The sequence below is a fragment of the Crocuta crocuta genome, unplaced genomic scaffold (assembly GCF_008692635.1).
Source record: "Crocuta crocuta isolate KB4526 unplaced genomic scaffold, BGI_CrCroc_1.0 scaffold388, whole genome shotgun sequence".
NCBI lineage: Eukaryota > Metazoa > Chordata > Mammalia > Carnivora > Hyaenidae > Crocuta > Crocuta crocuta.
The window spans coordinates 1,637,132-1,657,156 of record NW_027528867.1 but is presented as its reverse complement, the minus strand read 5'-3'; the positions used below and the strand labels follow the sequence as shown (position 1 = coordinate 1,657,156).

Genomic DNA, 20,025 nt, shown 5'->3' with positions numbered 1-20,025 from the left:
CAGAGCAGAAACTTCTGCCATTCTGAGCAATAAAGCAGGCAACCCACCCCTGGGGAAGGGCAGAGGGCGCATGGCTACTCGCCTCCCTCCCACTTGGCCACTGGCCCGCCTCGTCCCGCCCACCAGCCTTGGGAACAACCAAGCACCCTCTGAGTTTGGCCCACCCAGTGCCCCAGGCCATTATCTGTCCCTACCAGCTGTGTCCCACCCTGCCAACCCTAAGAGGCACTGGCTGGAGAACAGAAATGAGGTGAGCTGAGGTTTTAGAAGGAGCCACCTAAAGTCAAGTCGGCATCCTGCCCATCTTATATTATTAGGCAATTTAGGGCAGCGAGGGAAAAAGGAACAGTCCAAAATGCAATAACATTTTACAAACAATAAATTTATTTCCAAATCCTGAATTATAACCAAATTACAATTCCCTGTAGGTCTATTTTGCTGCTTTACACAGAATTTTAAAAAACCATAGTCACGGCCAAGTCACTTATACACCAAGCATCCCAGGAATGGTTTATTTGGACACAGTGGGTCTGGCCACCTCTCACTGCCCTGGCAGCTCTCGCTGCTCGGCACCCGGGCCGGCACCCCTGCACCGAGGACCTCCCACTCCCTCTGCTGTAGAGCTGGCCCCTGCAGAAGCTTCCCCCGGGGAGCCATGATGTCCACAGACGAATGCGCGCAGATGAAGGGGTTTTGTTGGCAGGCCCCGCTGCCCTGGCCACAGGGCTCAGGACTCAACATATGCTGCGTCCTCTGCAAGGAAAGCCTCGGCTCAGAGCCCAAAGCGGGCTGGTGTGCGGCGAGGGGTCATGGGTTCTCCTTGCTCCTTCCGACCTGGAGTGTAGATCTTTGTAGACCTGGAGACACGGAAAGAGGGGTGAGGAATCACACTGCTATTCCACTCCAACCAGGATGCAGAGCACAGCGAGGAGCCTGAGGCCTTGCTCTTTCTAACTGGTGTGTGAGCAGGCTTTGGGGCTGAAGGGTCTTCTCCCCCAGCACATTTCACCTCTGCTGCCTTCCCCTTCCTGAGGGGGAGCAGAATAACACTACCACCTGATTCTGATATCCACCAAGGACTGCTGGGAGGTAGATTTTTTTAACAAGTCCTCTCATGCCTCCCAGGTGAGCTCTGGAGGCAGTCTCCAGCCACCTTACCAGACTGCCACTCCACTTGCTAAAGAAGAACCTGGCTGGCCTTAGTCCCCAGGTCCTAGGAGGTCATCTCTAAACCATGGAGATTTCCCGAGGGATTGATGTTACACATGGTAACATCTGACAGTTTAATCTAACAAGATGACTCAGGACAAGGGCTGGCCCAGCTAGAAAGACCAACTACATGATCAGGAGGCTATACTTTGAGCCTCGTGATATCAGCTCAGCCTCTATGGAAAGGAAGCTGGAGACTGAATCAGTCACATGGATACTTACTCAACCACTCATGACAATGTAAACCCCGGTAAAGCACTGGACACTGAAGCTTCCCTGGCTGGCAATGCTCTGTGCATACTATCGCACACCAGCAGGCCAGGAGGGTGATGCAGCTCTGAGGACAGCGGGAGCTTCACATCTGGGACCATCCCAGACCTCACTCTATGCATCTCTCCTGTGGGCTGGTTCTGATTTGTTACCTTTTGCCATAATAAAACTGTGATCTCAAACATCGTACTTTCCTGAGTTCTGTGAGTTATTGAGTGTGGGGAGAGTCCGTGCAAATCCCCAAATTTGTAGCAAGTTGATCAGAATTGAGAGGGACCTAGGGCACACCCCAAGTTGCAGAGTCCAAAGTGAAGGCAGGCTTGTGGAGACCTGTGCCCTTCCCCTGTGAAGTCTGACCGAACTCCAGGCACCGGCAGACAGAGAAGCCCAAGACTCTCCTCCTGTCTCCACTGTGACTTCCAAGCCCTAGTTTGTCGGTAGAGCTGCAAGCCCTGCCTACTTCTCCAGCCCATCGCAGGCCTCAGTACAGCGTGACGATGACCAGGAGTGGCAGATGTATCACTGCCCCTTGAGAGTATGCCTCTCATGCCTCCACATGGCACCAGTCAACTTCTGTCACCAGCTCAGCTCCTCACACTCCAATTTTCTTAGATCACCAGCCTGCACGGCGGCCTGTTCAGTCTATCAGGCTGGTCCCCAGAGCCTCCCAGGGGCAGGCACCAGCCCAGCCAGGGGTCCCGCGGCCGCAGCCCACCTGACACTGCCCAGGGGGCTGCGCTTCTCCTGTTCCTGTCGGCGGGCTCGCAGCTGCTCCTCAGCCAGCGCCATCTCCTCCTCCATGGCAGACGCTTCCTCTTTGGCCCGTCGGCGGTTCTCCTAGAAAAGGGAGGGACGGGTCTTGGGGACCTCTCGACCAGCTGGTGAGAAGCCCTGTCCGCACCCACCTCCCTGCCAGAAGCCAGGTGCTGTATACACAGTGCCAGCTTCCAGAGGCGGAGCCACGNCTTGGGGACCTCTCGACCAGCTGGTGAGAAGCCCTGTCCGCACCCACCTCCCTGCCAGAAGCCAGGCTGTATACACAGTGCCAGCTTCCAGAGGCGGAGCCACATGGCTCCCTGCCCCAACGCCAAGGCCATCTTTTCTTCTGAGGCAGATTCACGGATTCAAGACAGGCACTACACGATTCGGTCCGGACCCTGTCGTGTCTCAGCTCTCCACTCAATTCGGTAAGTACTTTCACTCTCTTACCGAGTTCACAGGGATGCCAGGGAGTACAAGAAATAGGGGAAACATGATCACCTGGCTGAGAAGAACAGATATAAGGAAGGTGTGCACAGACCCGGTGGAGAGTATGGACAAGAGAGGAAGGAACGTCCCCACAGTCTGCAGCCCTGAAGGACAGCTTGAGGCAGCGGCCACCCATGGACTCGAAGACCATGCGGAGGTGGAGTGGCAGGAGAGAATCTCTACCAGAGGGATCAGGCAGAACCACCAACCATGCTCAGCCTCCTCAAAAGCAGGGCCACCAGCCCTATGTGCTTCCGGACAGGCTCTTGAAGTTCACAGCACCACACGCATTTGTGCATCTTTGCCCAACACGGCTGAACCTGAATCTTATCAGGCCTGTGGATTAATTACTAGTTTACAGAAAGAACATAGGATAGAGGCACAAGTTAAATGCCATCATGAGGGGCGCCTGGGTGGCTTAGTCGGTTAAGCGTCTGACTTTCGCTTGGGTCATGATCTCGCGGTTCGTGGGTTCGAGCCCCGCGTCGGGCTCTGTGCTGACTGCCAGCTCAGAGCCTGGAGCCTGTTTCAGTCTGTGACTCCCTCTCTCTCTGACCCTCCCCTGCTCACGCTGTCTCTCTCTCTCTCCTAGAAATAAATAAAACATTAAAAAAAAAAAAAATTTAAAAAAATAAATAAATAAATAAATGCCATCATGAAAAAGCAATCGGCCAAATACAGAAAATGGAACATTCTACAAGTGACCCGGTTTCTCCAATAAACCAATGCCATAATAAAGAATGAGGACAAAGCACATTCACGTACGCCAACTAACTGTAATGTTCAGATCCTGATTTGAGCAAATGAAATCATAAGAGTTTATCTTTGAGACAAATGAAAAAATACAAACAAGGACTAGAAGATATTAAGGATTAATTCTGTTGACTGATAATAACATAAAGGTTACATTTTAAAAACCAGTCCTTCTAGAGAAGCTTACTCATCAGTGAAATAGTATCAGAGATAGGTTTTAAAATTTTTTCCAGGAAAAAAAAGTCAGCGTGTGGAGAAGAGTAGGAATAAGCCAAATTAAGACTGGCCAAAGTGTTGATCATTATGGAGATTTGGTGAGGAATATATGACGGCTCCCTATACTGTTTTTTGTACTCTTATGAATAGTTGGACTTTCAATAATAAGGTTTTTTTAAAAGCAGGTGGAGCAGATGGGAGGAAATCTACCGGATGAACCTGGCTCCATCACAGCTTTTATGTCTGAGAGAGAAGTAAGGAGGGCAGGGGTCAGACGATGACGTGCCTTCCACCCCAGGCTGACGGCAAAGTGGGTCCCACGGGCAAACAGCACCTCCATGGCAAGCGCGGGATCCTTACCTGCCGAGACTTTCCCGCCTGTTTCACACTGTAGAACATGGGGCCCAGCTCCGCCAGCCACTCTCCATCCACGGCAGTCACACACTGCATGTACTCCTGCAGGCAGAAGGGTCACAAAGTGGTGGTCACAGGAGGGCCAATGCTTTGGGCTGTCCCTCCCCAAGCAGTTCCACAATCAGGACCTACGTCGGAAGGGCCTGACCCCCAGCTCTGTGAGGCCGAAAAAGGCAGACACAAGCCTCAGACACTGGAATCGTAATCCTTTCTCCCAAATCCCTCCATGCTTGAAAAAATGCCCCCTTAATATCCAAGACAAAAGGCCTAACCCCTCAGACAGCCCTTCTAATAACACCAAGAGGGGTTGCTCATCACCAGCAGCAAGAAACAGATAATCCTGCTGGCACAGCCGAGGCCACTGGCATCTGAAGGTTAACTCCCTGTCAGCGTCCCCTAACCCAACTGAAAACCAATCTCTCAACTCGTCTCAAAACAACTCTGTGGCCTCAAGTCTCCCAGGCTCAAAGCTCACACGGGAAGGCAAGGAAGGGTTACAAAGGCCCAGCCCAGCCAGGTAGGCCCACATCAAGCAAACTGCATCAGAGAAGACTCACCTTGGTGGTCATGACCAGCTCGTGATACACTATGTAGTCTGGGGTGTAGCCCATTCCGAAGAGGGAGCTGGTGGGGTGCAAGTGGCAAGGCATCCCCGTCCGGATATTCACATACTCCCCGATTCCCTAGGGAAGAGACACAACAGGTGGCCACAGTAGGACAACGCTGCTCGCCGGGGCAGCCACCCTATCCCCGACCTTGACACAGGCCTTGGTGGGGAAAGCCCAGATCCACAGGACTGTGCAAGGAGAAAGCAAGAAGTCTGCACCGGTACAATTATCAGGCCAGGAAAGGGCCACAACTCCCCCAGAATCTTCTAGGCTCACCTTGAGCTTGGCTGCCTGGTGGAAATAGGCAGCACAGATACACTTCCTGACGATGTCCCAGTCAGTGCCACACGAGGCCAGGCTCATCCGCTGCTGCACCATGATGTCCTTGAGTTGAGCCCGCACTTCCCGCACCTGGAGCAGGACACAGGGCGGACAAGGATGGAGCCCTCCTTCTCCCCTCCCCGCTTCACCCCAACATCCTGCTTATCTGGGCGACTGTCCATACCTTCCGCATGGCCTTGGCATGGATGAAATGATCATTACACCAGATGGTGCTATAATTATTATTCTTCCACTGCAGGTAGACATTCAGGTAGGTCAAATGATCACTCTCGGGGACAGCAAACTTCTCCCGGATTTGATCGCTCTCCTCCTCTCGGCCCTAGGAAGGGAAAAGGACCCTAACTGTAAGCACAGGGAGTCCAGGCCCACTGCAAGGTTCCTGGAGCTTTTCACACTCTCTGTCACCTGCCTGCACATGCAGCTTCAAACACATCGGTGTGTTACCCTAACGATCCAGGGAAAATAACATAGCTTATGACAAAATACTTACTCTAAAACGTGACGGCTCAGGCCCAACTATACCAGAAGACAAATACTCCTGCAAATTTCCAAATCACCTGAGAACCACTGATCTAGCCCATGCTTTCCTCTACCCCAACCTGCTTAACAGAAAAGAGCAATAACCATTCTTTGGGAACTTGAGACTCCCATGCCTCCGTTCCATTTTAAAAGAAATCAGTCCCCTCTCACCCTTCCTCAAACTGGTAAAGCCCCTATAGCTTTGAGGAGGAGAGCAGAGCGGTCACCACTGCCCACCTTGGGCCTGTAGAAGATGGCTGGCACCGAGAGCATGGACACAATGAGCAGGATCTCGGAGCTGCAGCCCATGTCACAGGACACGATGAGCATCTTGGACAGGGCCGGGTCCAGTGGGAACTCCACCATCAGTCGCCCAGTCGAGGTCAGCCCACCTGGGAGAGGAGCAAATCCAGACATTCAGCAGACACAGTGACGTAAACAAGGAAAGAAACCAATTGCCAGAGCCCGTGAGCACCCACCCCCACCCCTCTGGCTCCTGGGCCTCGGCACCTGTGTTGTCCAGGGCCCCGAGGATCCAGAGCTGATACATGGAGTTGAGCATGTTGTCCTCAGGGGGCGGGTCCATGAAGTGGAACTGCAGCAGGTCCTGCACCCCAAGGGACTTGAGCAGCAGCACCACGTTGGCTAGGTTGGTCCTCTGGATCTCGGGCACCGTGGTGGTCAGGAGCTCGTTCTTATAGGCGCTCTGGGTGTACAGCCTGCCGGGAAGAAGACCGCGCTCTGCTATACCTACCGCTTCGGGGCCCGGCTGCCCGCGCAGAGGTCCTTGTGGTGGGAGACAGAACACTACACAGGCTTTGCCCTGCACCTGTGCCCCACAGAGACCAGTAGCTGATTCATGGATGAAAGCCATGGGCAGGGAGGGAAGTTCTCATCTCTTCCCCCACCTTCCTTGTTCTCTCTGAATCCTGGGTTTCCACCCTTTCTAATCAGTCCTGCCAATTCACTCTTCTGCTGGAGTCTCCTACGTGTTTCACTTCTGGAACCAGCGAGCCTGGGACTAGATTTATGGCTCGGTTTTGTTTTCTTTATGCTCTTCTGTATTTTCTGAATTTCTGTAGTCCATACGTTACTTTTTTAAAAATCAAAAACAAAACTACAGAAGGAAAACAGGAGCTATGATGTAATATGCTCAGACTTCGTCTCTGCAGGTCTTCCGGTGCAGGTACGTTCAACACAGCTCTGCCCAACACCGAAAGCTGCGCAGACCTCTGAGGTGCCTGGAAAGGCTCCTCCCTCAGCTCAGCAGCATATGAGAAGACCCCAAGTGGCAGCCTCACCATCAGTCCCGAGCCTTGGGGGTCCTAGGGCCAGCATCCCTCTGCTGGATCAGGGTCCAGTCCCTGCTGCCCCAGCCCAGGCTCCACACTCAGCAATCCTAGGGCTGCCCCAGAAAGCAGGCTAGCACAGGGCTCCTACCTGAAGCACTGACCTGGGCCTGTCCTGCCGGCTCGCCCTGACCTCTGGTTGGCATTGGCCTGGCTGATGGGGTAGATCTGTAGAGCATCCATGCCAATCCTGGGGTTGAAGACCTAGGAGGGGACAGTAAAGAGCTGATTAAGGACAGAGTAAGGGGCAAAGGGGAGGGAACCTTGAGACAAAGAAAGACAAACCCTGGCTGCTACAAGCACAAAGTACAGTTGTTTTAGCAAGGCAGGACAGCTATCCTTTTCCCTTATTAGGTAGGCTTCATGTCCAGTGTGGAGCCCAACACGGGGTTTGAACTCATGTCCCTGAGATCAAGACCTGAGCTGAGATCACAAGTCAGTCGCTTAACCCGTACCAAGCCAGGTGCCCTGGCAGCCATCCTTTTGAAACCAGGAACCTTAAGAAATTTCCCCACAAATACCAGTTCTGTGATGTCCATGGAGTTATTAAATCATCTAACTCAGGCATTATCACAAAGATTAAGTCAGTGAAGTGGATAGCAAAAACAGCACTCAAATGTTAGCCTCTTAAATACCACCACCACTTCCAAGTCCATCCCTCATGTAAGGGCTGAAGACCCAGGGCCTACCTCCCCACCTACTAAACTGAATTAGCTTCAGGTAAAGGCCCAGGGCCCTAATGCCTGTGTCTTTTCTTACCTTTAATTTGCAATAACCAGAATCAATAACAAACATGATGCCATCGACAGTCAAAGATGTCTCAGCAATGTTGGTGGCAACAATACACTTCCGAACGCCATCTGGAGCCTAGAACCAGGCAGGATGTACAAGGAGGAAAGGGCTGTAGACCCTCAGGTAGGAAAGACTCCACAGGGGAAAGAGCATACCCCACCCATGCCTCTAGGTTCTCCCTTGGGAGAATCCAGGGAGACCCAAAGGCCGGGACCCAAAACAGATGTTCCTGCTATCTCACCTTCTGGAAAATTTTGGCCTGGAGGTCAGAAGGCAGCTGGGAGTAGATGGGCAGCACAGCCAAGGCAGGTGCATTCTCCAGTTCCTCCAGATGTTCCACAATCTGGTCTGAGGTCACCTAAGGGCACAGAGAGGAGCCATGAGATACCAGAGCCCTAAACTCTCCTACGCAGGATCCTACCCGCTGATCATAGTCATGACAAGGCACGTACCTCGATGTCCTCCTGGCCAGGCATAAAGATAAGGATGTCCCCGGGGGCCCCCGACAGGTGGACCTGTAAGGACTGCTTCACCGCGGCCTCCACGTAATCCTCCTGTGGCGTCTGCAACACCAGTCAGAGACATGGTCAGAGGGAAGCATCAAGGGAAATGCAGGCTGCACACCCCTCAAGAACTGGTGGCCAGTCACGGTGTAGGGATAGATCCAGTGGACTTTCAGGGCAACAGATGGGCCCGACTGCCCTCCTTGGACCGTGCACTGCTGCTCTAACAAAAGAATAAAACTAGATCTCCCCCGGAATACAGTCCTTTGTGTCTCAGCCTTAGAGCTACAGGCTGCTCCACCTGCCCCATGTAACCCCAAAACCTTTCCCAGCCCGCCCTCCAACTGGCTTCTCATCAGAGGTCAGAACTGGTTCAAAAAGGAGGCCTAGTACCTTGCTGAAAAGAATGTCAACAGGGAAGGTACGACCAGGGATGTGGAAGATAGGAACATTCCCGAAAAAGGCAGCAAATTTCTCTGCATCCATAGTGGCCGATGTGACAATGAGCTTCAGGTCTGAGCGCCGAGCCACCACCTAAGAGAAGAGGTCAATCCGAGGCTTCCCCATAGATTTGGAACCCTTGGCTCCCGCCCTCCAGTCTCATCAACATTACTCCTAGATGAAACAGGCTGAAGCAGACAGACCGGCACGTTAGATTCCTAAGAGTCCTGAGGACCGAACCCATAGAGCCATGGCCAAGAGAACCAGGATCTCTCAGCTGAGCAAGAACAGAGTCAATGACAACTCAGGTCTCAACCTGGCAACCTGGAGGCCTCAGGAAACTCGAGCCTCTCAGAGAGCTTCTCGGCTCCCCCAGGCAAGACCCCAGCCCACCTGAAGCACCTTGGTCACAAACTACCAATAAGGCACGCGTCAAAGCCCCACGGGCGCAGACAGACCATGCCCACCGTCCTCACCTCCCGCAGCAGCCCAAAGAGCACATCGGTGTTGAGGGAGCGCTCGTGGGCCTCGTCCATGATGATGGCGCTATAGTGATCCAGGTCTGCTTCCCGGAGGGACTCCCTGAGCAGGATCCCATCGGTCATGTATTTGATCAAGGTGTTCTCTGAAGTGCAGTCTTCAAAGCGGATGGCATAACCCACCTGAAGGTCAGGGAGAGACGGCTCAGAAGCTCTGGGCCCCAGCTCACCGCCAGCATACCCCGTGCCGGGCCCAGGCCTGAGCAGGTCAACTCAAAAGGACAGAAGCTGTATAGCTCAGCCCTCATGCCCACTCACCTCCTCACCAAGGTTTCCCCCCATTTCTTCACTGACTCTCTTGGCCACCGACATGGCAGCCACACGCCGAGGCTGGGTGCACCCAATCATCCCATAGTCCGTGTAACCATCTTCATGTAAGTACTGTGTCAGCTGGGTGGTCTTACCGCTCCCCGTCTCTCCAACCACAATCACGATGCTGTTATCTCTACAAGGGAGAGAAGACGAAGGGCAAATCAGGCCAGAGGGATGGCCACCTCCGATCCTCCGACAAGACGCTGCTGCCTCCTATGCCCATGTCTGGCTATCCAAGGAGCATGACTGCTTAAAGGTGGATTGCCCTGGGAAAACAGTCCTGAACCGAGACACCCCCACAATGTCTAGAAGATGGTAAGGTTTAGGGGCATCTAGGTGGCTCATCTGGTTAAGCATCTGACTCTTCGTTTCAGCTCAGGTCATGATCTCACTGTGAGATCAAGCCCCACATCAGGCTCTGTGTGGACAGCACAGAGCCTGCTTGAGATTCTTTCTCTCTGCCCCTTACCTGCCCGTGCCCCCTGCCTCTCTCAAAATAAACAGATAAAACATTAAAAAAAAAAGATGGTGAGGTTTAAACAAATGAAATACAACAAAATAACGCCATCTTGCTTATTACTTCAAGCAAAGTAGCCCAGGGTACCCAGGTCAGGTAAGAAAAAATTCCTTCCCTTCTCCACCAGATGCAATGGCCCAAAGTAAAAGAGCTGCTGAGTAAACGCAAGGGACCCAAGGGACACCCAAGTCAACACTGGAATTCTCCAGCAAGTTACCTGATAATAGTGAGTAGCTCCTGCTGTACAGCAAAGATGGGCAGGTACTGCCTTTGCTCCAGAATCGACTTCTTTTTGGCAAATTCGCTGCTCGCTTCACTCTTTTTCTTCATGTGATCCGCAAACTTCTGCTCCGTCCTGAGAACACACGGCAGCCTAAGCACCCTACACGATTTCCCACACTGTTCTTCCTGTCTGGGTTACTGCCCTTCTTCCTACACCCAAGAACAAGAACCACCCCAACAAGATGCAAGAAATCTTTGGGACACTAGATCAGACAGGTGACCCAAGATGCTTCTCCTCTCCTCTGGCCTAAGGGACTAGAACTGTGGTCTGAGAATCCACCATCCAAAACATACCCAACATTCCCGGGGCAAAGAGAGCTAAGCATGACTCAGAGTTCAGGTCGGCAAATGAGCCAGTTCTCTGCCCCCAAAAGCTCAACCAGGAGAGGAGCTGAGATCGCCAGGTCATTATCTTGTACAGAATACCCTTGGGCAATTTCGGCACAACACTCAATGCTCGAAAGGCTAAAAGGAGGAGTCACGGCTGCAGAGTCCTGACAGGGGTCAAACCTCCTTTCTCCTCCTGGCAGGACGGCATGGTCTGTAAAGCTTCATTTTCAAAGAATTGTGAGAACAAAAAGTCCCACTTAGTAGTGATCTCCAGCTTCTACTAAAGCACACAAATACCTGACACATGCACACACGGCTAGACTCGAAAGCACTATGTAATTTCCCCAAGACTGCAGAGGAAAGAGAGAGCGCTTCCGTGTTGCTGGTGGGTGTCCACGTCTGCCGCCTACCACTCTCCCAGAGAGACCTGTCCCCCTTCAGACCTCCCCCACACCCTGTCAGCCTTCCTATTCTAATTTCTCCATCATTCCCGGTCAGCTAACAATTAATGTCTATGGGATTACATTAAGAAACTAACAAAGACTGACCAACAGTACTGACTTCTCATTTGGGTTATTTCTCAGAGGGGTGAAGGGAATTAGTCACTCAGATCCCAGCTCAGTAAGACTTGCATATGTTCAAAGAATGAGATTTAGGAGGGACATCTGAGTGCAGCCATCTACCCAACATGGGACCCCTAAGAGGCAGCTATCTACCATCTGCTTAAATACCTCTATAAACAGGGAAGCCACTCCCTGATAAAAACAATCTTTTCTATTTTCAATTTTTTTTAACATTTATTTATTTTTGAGAATCAGAGTGCAAGTGGGAGAGGGGCAGAGAAAGAGGGAGATACAGAATCTGAAGCAAGCTCCAGGCTCTGAGCTGTCTGCACTGAGCCCAATGTGGGGCTTGAACCCATGAACCATGAGATCATGACCTGAGCCGAAGTAAGACACTTAACCAACTTAGCCACCCAGGTGCCCCTCTATTTTCAAACCACTGTTAAAAGTGGTTCTTTCTTCCATTAAACTGAAATCTAAGGGGGCAAAGCCCACCTCCCAACACTGAATGTCAGAAGAGCACTTTAGCACCATGACTAAGACACCAGGTCACCAGGCTCCAAAGCTACACTGTCTGGGTCTGAGCATCACTCCATTTACAGCTGGGTGACCTCAAACAAGTTACTTAAGCTCCCTAGGCCTGCACACGAGAAACAGGACGGAGAGCACCTGTCTCATGGGATTGCCATGAGAATTCAGTGAATATCTATAAGGCATTTAACGCCAGCAGGCACCAAGGTCACTCCTATAGCAGTAGCGGTGGTGATAGCAAGAATATCCAGGACAAGCTGAAGATGGTAGGAGAGAAACCAGGAGGAAGGGACCAGAAGAGAACAGAAGACCCAAAGTGACCCAATTTTCCTGTTCACGAGCCACAAATTCCATCAGTTCCCCAGCAAGTGTCCTTGAGGGCCCCAGGCTCAGGAGACGGCCCACTGCTGACCAAGACTCCTACCTATAGTCCACTTTACCGTCTTCTGTCAAAGCTTTATCTGGCTCTTCCTCTTTTTTGACACCCATTATATCTCCCAGCTTGGTTCCAGCCAGTTCCCAGTGTTTGTGTTGAGCCTAGAGAAATATACGAAAAATCAGCTCCATTGTGTAACATGACTGTGGTCAATGGAAAACCAATCCCACTTGAAAAGGAGGCTCCATCTAGCAGGTGATAAATTCCCACAGGGCCACGGTGGCCCAGCGCCCACATGCCCTTCTTCTACCCCAAGCCATCAGAGCATCAGGCCCTGAGGTTCTCTTAATGAGGGCCTTGGTGGAGGAACACGAAGCCCTCCTCCAACAACTGGTTCTTGCTCTGTGAGGGTCCTCTAACTTCCAAGAGGAACTCTACCCGTGAAGTCTCATACAATTTCTCCCCAACCCCAAAGGACAAGAAACCAACCTTCTTGCGTTCCTTCTGTTCCCTGTGCTTCCGCACTGTCTGACTGCCTTTCCGGGCAATTATGGCCAGGTCAGAAGTGGCATCCTTGACTGGAATCACAGGCTCTGGCTGTAGAAGGTTGGGGAAAAAGGAATTCTCCACTGATCATTAACCTCAACAAGAGGGACCACTTCATGACAACCCTAGTAAATGAAAGGATTTCTATCCTATTGGGGTGGGGGCTTTTTTTCCCTCTTTTTTCCCCTTTCTCAGCTCAGTTCTATCTGAGCTTTCTTCTCTCAGGCCCCAGAGGCCTCACCTGCTTGGTGAAGACGATGCGCCCATCAAGGAAGGGAGGGACCAGGTTGTGCACCATCAGATGCACCTTGGCTGCACTGTCCTCCTCAAAGTCCTCGTCCACCTCTAGCCGATGGACCACCCCGCTGGTGAGCATGCGGTTGGTCTCCCAGCGCTCGTTGTCCTGTGAGGACACAACAGGGGGCCATGCTCAGAATGCAATCACAAGCCATCCTGAAAGGTCACCGGGCGAGTCCACACATCAAGTCCTGAGAGAAGGGCCATGTGAGGCCAGGGCCGCAGATGAGTCACAGGCTTCTGTACCCTGCAGCTCCTAAGAAGAGTCACTGATCCCAAGCCACCAGTGGTATTTTTTCCAAGCAGCAGCCCTTTATATGTGAGTCAGAACCTCCACACGGAAAACGGCGAGTGTCCCCGACCCCACGCAGACACACAACATAGAGCAGGTCACACCCTACCAGTTCCCATCCCAGCACCCCTCAAGGAAGGAGTGAAAGAGAAAGAGGTTAGGAGACCACCACGGAAAGGCTCCACGCCCACCCTCCTCCGACTCCAGAGGCACAGTGACACTTGGTACTTCAGCGACAAGAGGCCAGCTGTGCTGCCACCATGTGCACGAGGTCTGCACTTCTCCCACATGCCCAACGCCAGCTGGGTCCACCCCTGCTACCCTCAGCAGCCCACCTCATTGATCTGCCTCCGCTGAGCCGAAATGCGCTTCTGCTTCTGTTTATGCAGGTGCTGCTCCCGCCTCCTCACGTAGTCCTCGGACGAGTAGGCCAGGGGGTTGTGGAACTCATCGTATCCCTCATCCATCATGTACCAGTCCCGGTCAGCTTGCTGCAGCGAGAGACAGAGCAGTGAGAACAAGGGACAGATCGAGTCTACGTGCAAGACAAGACCAGAGGAGAGGTGTCTGGTGAGACGTCACTGGTGCGGTGGAGCAATGCTTGTGGGAGGTGCAGGAACAAGACCACCCTGCTCTAGGACGAGCCATGCGGAGGAGAGAGGCAGGGAAGGACTCTATGGCCACCCATCGTGACAGCACTTCTTACATTCACCACACGGTGGCACCAACGCTTAACTAAAACAGGTCTGCCCTGCATCAGGTGAAAACTTTCACCTAGGAGCCTGTGCTTCCTGAGAGACTCCAGGGCTTCAGGACTGAATAGGGCTCTAATAGGACAGTCTCCAGAGCTGACTACCCTCATCGAAGTCCAATTCCACTAGAGCGTCACTCGTGGCCCATTCACCGGCGGAGGTCCACCACCCCTCGTTCAGAGCCTCAAAGACGTAAGGTTTTACCCTCTGGTCATCTTCCCACTGTTGCCGTTCCTCTTCTGTGTCAAATGAAATTCCTTCTTCACCATCCTCCCGTCTTCCTGAAGGAGAACACGTAGCAGGTCAGTCCAAACGCCCCCAGTGGCCACCAAGAGCCCCGCAAAGCCGCACAGCTCCAGAAGCCCAGCTTTGCTCAGCCTCCCTGGGACGAGTGCTCCTACTTCCCTGTCCCCTCCCCCCACCCTGCCTTACCTCGGCCCCTGGACAGACGGGGCGTGGACCCCAAGTGTCTCCGGTCATCGGCCCACTCGTTATATTTGTAGGATGGAGTTGGCAGAGGTGTGTCATCTGAGTACCTGCTCCTCACAGACCTGGGAGACAGCACAACCAGCATCACTAAGTCACTAAGCTGAGACATGTTCCCCAGCTGCCATTTGCTCCCCCAGCCCAGGATGCTTTGCCCTCATCACTTCTACCCTTTGCCACCCACCAAGAGAAACTGGGCTGCTCTGCCCAGAACATCACCTATCGCGATCTCGACTGGACTGCCGATGGCTCCGCTCAGAATCTCGATAGGAAGGTGTCGGGGAGGGTGACTCCCACTGCGAGCGCCTTGAGGAGCCGTAGCCACTGTCCTCTTCCTCCCAGGTAGACCTTGAAGGGGTAGCTGCATCTGGGGCCACAGAGAACACATCCAGGGAAACCTCCAACTTAACCATGACGCAGCTCAAGGCTATCAGCCAAAAGTTAATTCCCCAAATTTCTTTCTTTCACTGTTGGCAGACTTTACACCGACTTGTAACAGGTAAGACAATCTCGACAGTTTTTTAGGATACCTGGACTTTAATGGGCCAGTTTTCTTGTATTTATAACATTTTTCTTGTTGTTGTTTTTTTTTTTTTTTAAATGTTTATTTATTTCTAGGATACAGAGAGAGAGACAGCCTGAGCAGGGGAGGGTCAGAGACAGAGGGAGTCACAGACTGTAACAGGCTCCAGGCTCTGAGCTGGCAGTCAGCACAGAGCCCGACGCGGGGCTCGAACCCACGAACCGCGAAATCATGACCTAAGCGAAAGTCGGACGCTTAACCAACTAAGCCACCCAGGCACCCCTCTTGTTTTTTTTTTTTAACGTGTGTTTACAACACCCTAAGGAATATCCAATTTCTCTCAGCAAACATACTCCTCTTGAATATAAATAATTCTTTTTTTAAGTTTATTTATTTATTTTGAGAGAGTGTATGTTGTGTGTGCACAAATGGGAGAGGGGAGAGAGACAAAAAGAGAGACAGAGACAGAGAGAAAGAATCTCAGGCAGGCTCCATACTGCCAACACAGAGAACAAGATGGGGCTCGATCTTATCCATGAACTGTAAGATCATGACCTGAGCCAAAGTCGGATGCTTAACTAAGTAAGCCGCCCAGGTGCCTCTAAATAATTCTTTTTAATAAATACTTCTGTTACCCAGCTCCCTATTCTTTCCTGACATTTGGAAAACCAGCCAATCAGCCAACCAGCCTATCAACTTACAGGAGCATATCCATCTCAACAGGGAGGTCCAGGGCCTTCCCACCTAACTCAGAACCAAGTATTCCAAGAAGTTCATGGTGGAATGGGCAGTTTTGACTCTGCCCACAGCAAATCAATTGAGGACGCTGCCTTTTATACACTTGACCCCTGACAAATTAGCACAAGAAACAGCTCAATCTACCTTTAGGTCGGTGTCTCGGGCTCTCAGGTTCATTTCTTCTGCTGCGCTCTGACCCTCCATCCCGCTCAGATCTGCTGCTGTGTCTGCTTCTGTCCCGCTCATCTGTTAAGAGCCACGTGGAGAGCTTAGAAAATGTGTGTCCCATCCTAACTTCCACCCGTCTTCACCCTAGAGAAAGGACAGGCCTTCCCACTCACTCACAGGTGCAACCTGCACTGTTCTAATGCGATCCATGGGCTCCTGAAACTCACATATCCCCATTCTTTCAAGGGAAAAATTAGTTACTGGCTACAAAGTTTCAAACTCACAGTAACAGTTATTTTCCTGCAAGAATTCAAAAAACAATAGTTATAAGTCTACAGTGAATAGCTACTAATAGTAGTCTATAAGCTACAAAACTTAAACAATACTGAGCAAAGCCAGCACTGGATTTTATGTCTAGCTTTGCTCAACAGCACTGCCCTTTCTCTATCACTGACACTACTGTAAATTCTGGTTTCTTATACACCCTGCCTGTTAACACCTTTATCACCAATTTTCATAATTAATCAAGAACCACGCATTCAAGCAAAGCAGCAATGCTGCAAATGACAGTTCTTAAATTATCCCCAACCCCAACCCCATCAACACCAGCAGGGCTCCCTAATTATTGGGCATTGGAAAAACTCCTGCAACAGGAAAGAGGCTGACATGTTCAAACGCTTATTGGGCCATAGGAACTATGCTGGGCTGGTTACCTCTGTCTCTCTTCCGGTCAGAGTCTCGATCCCGTGATCTCTCTTTCTTCCGATCCTTTTCTTCCTTGGACGAGGCATAGACACCATGTTCCCGCCGCTCCCGCTCTCTCTGCCGACTGCGTTCCCAAAACTCTTCACTCACACCACCAGGATGGGATGGAGTCTCTACCCGAGCAGATCGATAATGCCTGAAACAAGGAGGGTAACTGGTAAAAGGCCCTTCCAGAGGAGAAAGACCTTGCCGCCAAAACGGGGCTGCTGGGTGACATGTCCTTTTCCAACTAATCTCCCTACAGGCTTACTTATCACAACAACCAGGCATTTCTAACCTCCATGCTCTACTCTTTAGTCACCTTTGAATGCTCCCCACGCATCGGAAGAAAATACCACTTCCTATCTACTTCAATATTACGAAATCAAATAAAATCATAAAGGTCTGTATGTCCAACAAGAAAACAGAAATAAACAAGGGATGTTATTCCCTGGCCTCCATTCTCATTCCCTTTTGGTCAACCCATCCATAAGGCTTTACCTGTCTTTTCGGCTGTGTCGGCCAGCCTGGTCGCCATCCTCCTCCTCAGCATCTCTCTGGTCATCCTTGCTCTCTTCCCAGTCCTTGTAGGAAGAGATTCTGGACTTCTTCTTGTCCTCCCCATCGTCCTTCTCCTCTCGCTCCCTTCGTTTCAGGGAAGCCAACAAGTCCAGTCCCAGCAAGGAAGGGCGGGGGGCAGGGGCCTTGAAGACATGCTGCTCACTGGCCGCACTTTTGGTCTTGCAAATAAGACCGCCAACCTGAGAGTCCAGATCAGTGCCTTCCAATCGATGGATCGAGGCATCCTCGCTGGTGTCCTCCATGACAGGCTCTGGGACTTCTGTGGAAGGAAGACAACCCATTTTGTATTGGATACACAAGGAGGAAAGGTGCAGCTCTGCCACATCCCAAGATAACTGTAGTTATAGGGATATTCAGGGAGTTAACCTCCCCACCAAGACCAGGATTTGCTTACCTACCTCTTGCCAAGATCTTTCCATTATGTCAATGACAATCTCAAAAGATCCTCCTACTCCCACCCCAATACACATCAGAAACAGAGACCCACATTCACGCACCCACCAAACACTGGGATCCAAGAGGGTACCAGCCAGGCAGTACCTATACTAAGGACACTTAACTAGAACATGATGGCATCTAGAAAGCCACTGTAGGGGAAATACCACTAGATTTGAAGTCAGAATCCTCAATTAGAGTACAAGCTTTTGACATGTTCTACTTGTACTAGAAGCAGTTAACTTAATATTTGGTCAGGCATAATTTCTATATCTGTGAAATAGAAATACTTTTTGCTTTACTTAGTCCGTGGAGTTACTATGAAAAATAAAGTGCACGTGAAAGCTCTCTGTAACCATAAGGCTGTACGTAAAAGTAACTGTTACGTTATTCTATTTGCTATGCTACTCTATACTAATTGAGGCTCAACATTTTCTAAATGAGTTATTCTACCTCTCCGGCCCTTTAAACTACAGATACAGCAAAGTAGGCATGCTGAGGTATAAGGCTACCATATACTACGTGATCCATATACTAGGGAGTTTTTTGGACCACATGTGTTTTGTAGAAAAGAATTACCTCACAGCAGTTGGAATCTGTTTAATAACAATCCGTGTTCACCAAAAATACTGATGAGAAACACGAGGTTATGAAATGGTGTTCCCAAAAAGTATTAAGGTGATTATAAGATTTTCTGACACTCAACAAATTCCTCTTTACTTCCCATACACACCATCCACTTATAAACATACACTGATTCTAGGTGCTTGGATAATTTTCCTCTTTCATCAAGTCAGTGAAGCAAAGGAACTGTCAAGGTGTAGGGTACCACCAGAATCCAGGATGTTTTGCCCAGTTCTAATTAACATGAACAGCTCTGTAGAGAAATTTTGTCAAATATAATATCAACACAGACACAAGAGTTGCATTTTGAAAAATGCCATCAGACATGGAGGAGGGCACTTGTTGGGATGAGCACTGGGTGTTACATGGAAACTAACTTGACAATACCCTATATTAAAAAGAAAGAAAGAAAGAAAGAAAGAAAGGAAGGAAGGAAATGCCATTAGGCATAGGAGAAAAGACGGAGTTGCATATTGGTGACATCTGTGTGCATATGAAGAAATCTAAACAGTAAGATAAGCATATATATGCTATGCGCAACAGCAGTATGAACTAAAAATTATACCCCTAGGATGCTGAAGAGAACCTTACTACAGCCAGTGCCTAGTGAAATAAATGGTGAATAAATGGATGAATGAACTTAAACTGATTAATGGAAAACAGGAAACGAAACACATCTAGAGACAGCAAAGGAAGATCCCAACAGCACAAGACAAGGAGTCTCACAAGACATAACTAGCTGCTGAGAACAAAGAAGGAGTTAAGGGGCTGGGTTGTGGAGAATGATTAATGGGAAAGAAGCCAAGTAGGAATAGAAAAACAATTTAGAAAAACTAGATTTACTCATTAAACAATTTTTCATTGAATACCTTCTGTGAGCCAATCACTGTTCTAGGCAATAGGAATAGAAGAAGAAGAAAACAGACAAGAAATCCCGCCCTCTTGGAGTCCACATTCTAGTAGAGGAGATCGCCTACTAAAGATACCACTATGACACAGAAGAGAAAAACACAAGGAGCCCTACTTAGGCTCGGCCTCTGCCCCGGAGGGGGCCAATGCAGAGGCCTAAAGAAGAGTACAGGGTAACCCCTGGGCAGCATCCCTGGACCACAGGCCCCGCCAGGCAGCAGGATCTGATCAGATCAAGGAGAAAGGACGGGACAGGCCGGACCGGCGCAGGATCCCGAGGGTGAGAAAGGCAAGCTAGGTGACAGGAACGAGACTTTGCAAACCCGGACCGGAACCTGAGCGAAGAACCCGTATCTGCCGCTTGGAGCTGCCATAATTGGCGAAGGGCAGGTCAGGAAGAAAGAAGGGACACTCACCTCACCAAACCCGACTCTTGGGACCTCGTGTCCCAGATTCTGAGGCGCCGGCACCGCCGCCCCTCACTCAAACCGCCTTAGACGTCCAACCCCAAACCTTGAGCGCAGCCATTATTGTCCCATAATAACCTGCGAGAGCCCCTCTATCCCTCCAAAGATAACCATCGAGAGCAGCCCGGAAACCGTCAATTCCTGGCGCCAAGTGTGCGATAGAAAGCAACCAACGCTAGAGTATCCTCCTCTGGGGCCCTGATCAGAGACATTTCCGAGTCTCATCGCGACCAATCATAGTCTGAGAGGCGAGGCTCCGCCTCGGCTCCGAGAGGAAAGGGCAGAAGGTCGGGCATGTTTAATAAGGGCGGAAGTGACGTTGCTTCCTGTCAAAGCCAGGGAAAGTGG

General features: G+C 50.7%; 1 protein-coding gene across 1 annotated transcript; it reads right to left on the bottom strand.

The window, feature by feature from the left end:
- Positions 1-366: 366 nt before the first annotated feature.
- DHX38 (DEAH-box helicase 38) lies at positions 367-19,880 on the bottom strand. Its single transcript, XM_077756373.1, has 27 exons — positions 19,627-19,880; positions 17,162-17,501; positions 16,630-16,817; positions 15,893-15,994; positions 14,707-14,854; positions 14,434-14,552; positions 14,206-14,282; positions 13,585-13,740; positions 12,902-13,063; positions 12,604-12,711; positions 12,163-12,275; positions 10,250-10,387; positions 9,462-9,648; positions 9,141-9,326; positions 8,617-8,757; positions 8,173-8,283; positions 7,962-8,078; positions 7,688-7,795; positions 7,020-7,132; positions 6,090-6,298; positions 5,817-5,971; positions 5,224-5,379; positions 4,995-5,129; positions 4,668-4,793; positions 4,057-4,152; positions 2,195-2,316; positions 367-857 (listed from the first exon to the last, which is right to left on the bottom strand). The coding sequence occupies exons 2-27, from the start codon at positions 17,482-17,484 to the stop codon at positions 773-775; spliced, it is 3,681 nt and encodes a 1,226-aa protein (XP_077612499.1). The 5' UTR covers positions 17,485-17,501; positions 19,627-19,880; the 3' UTR covers positions 367-772.
- Between the last annotated feature and the right edge of the window lie 145 nt (positions 19,881-20,025).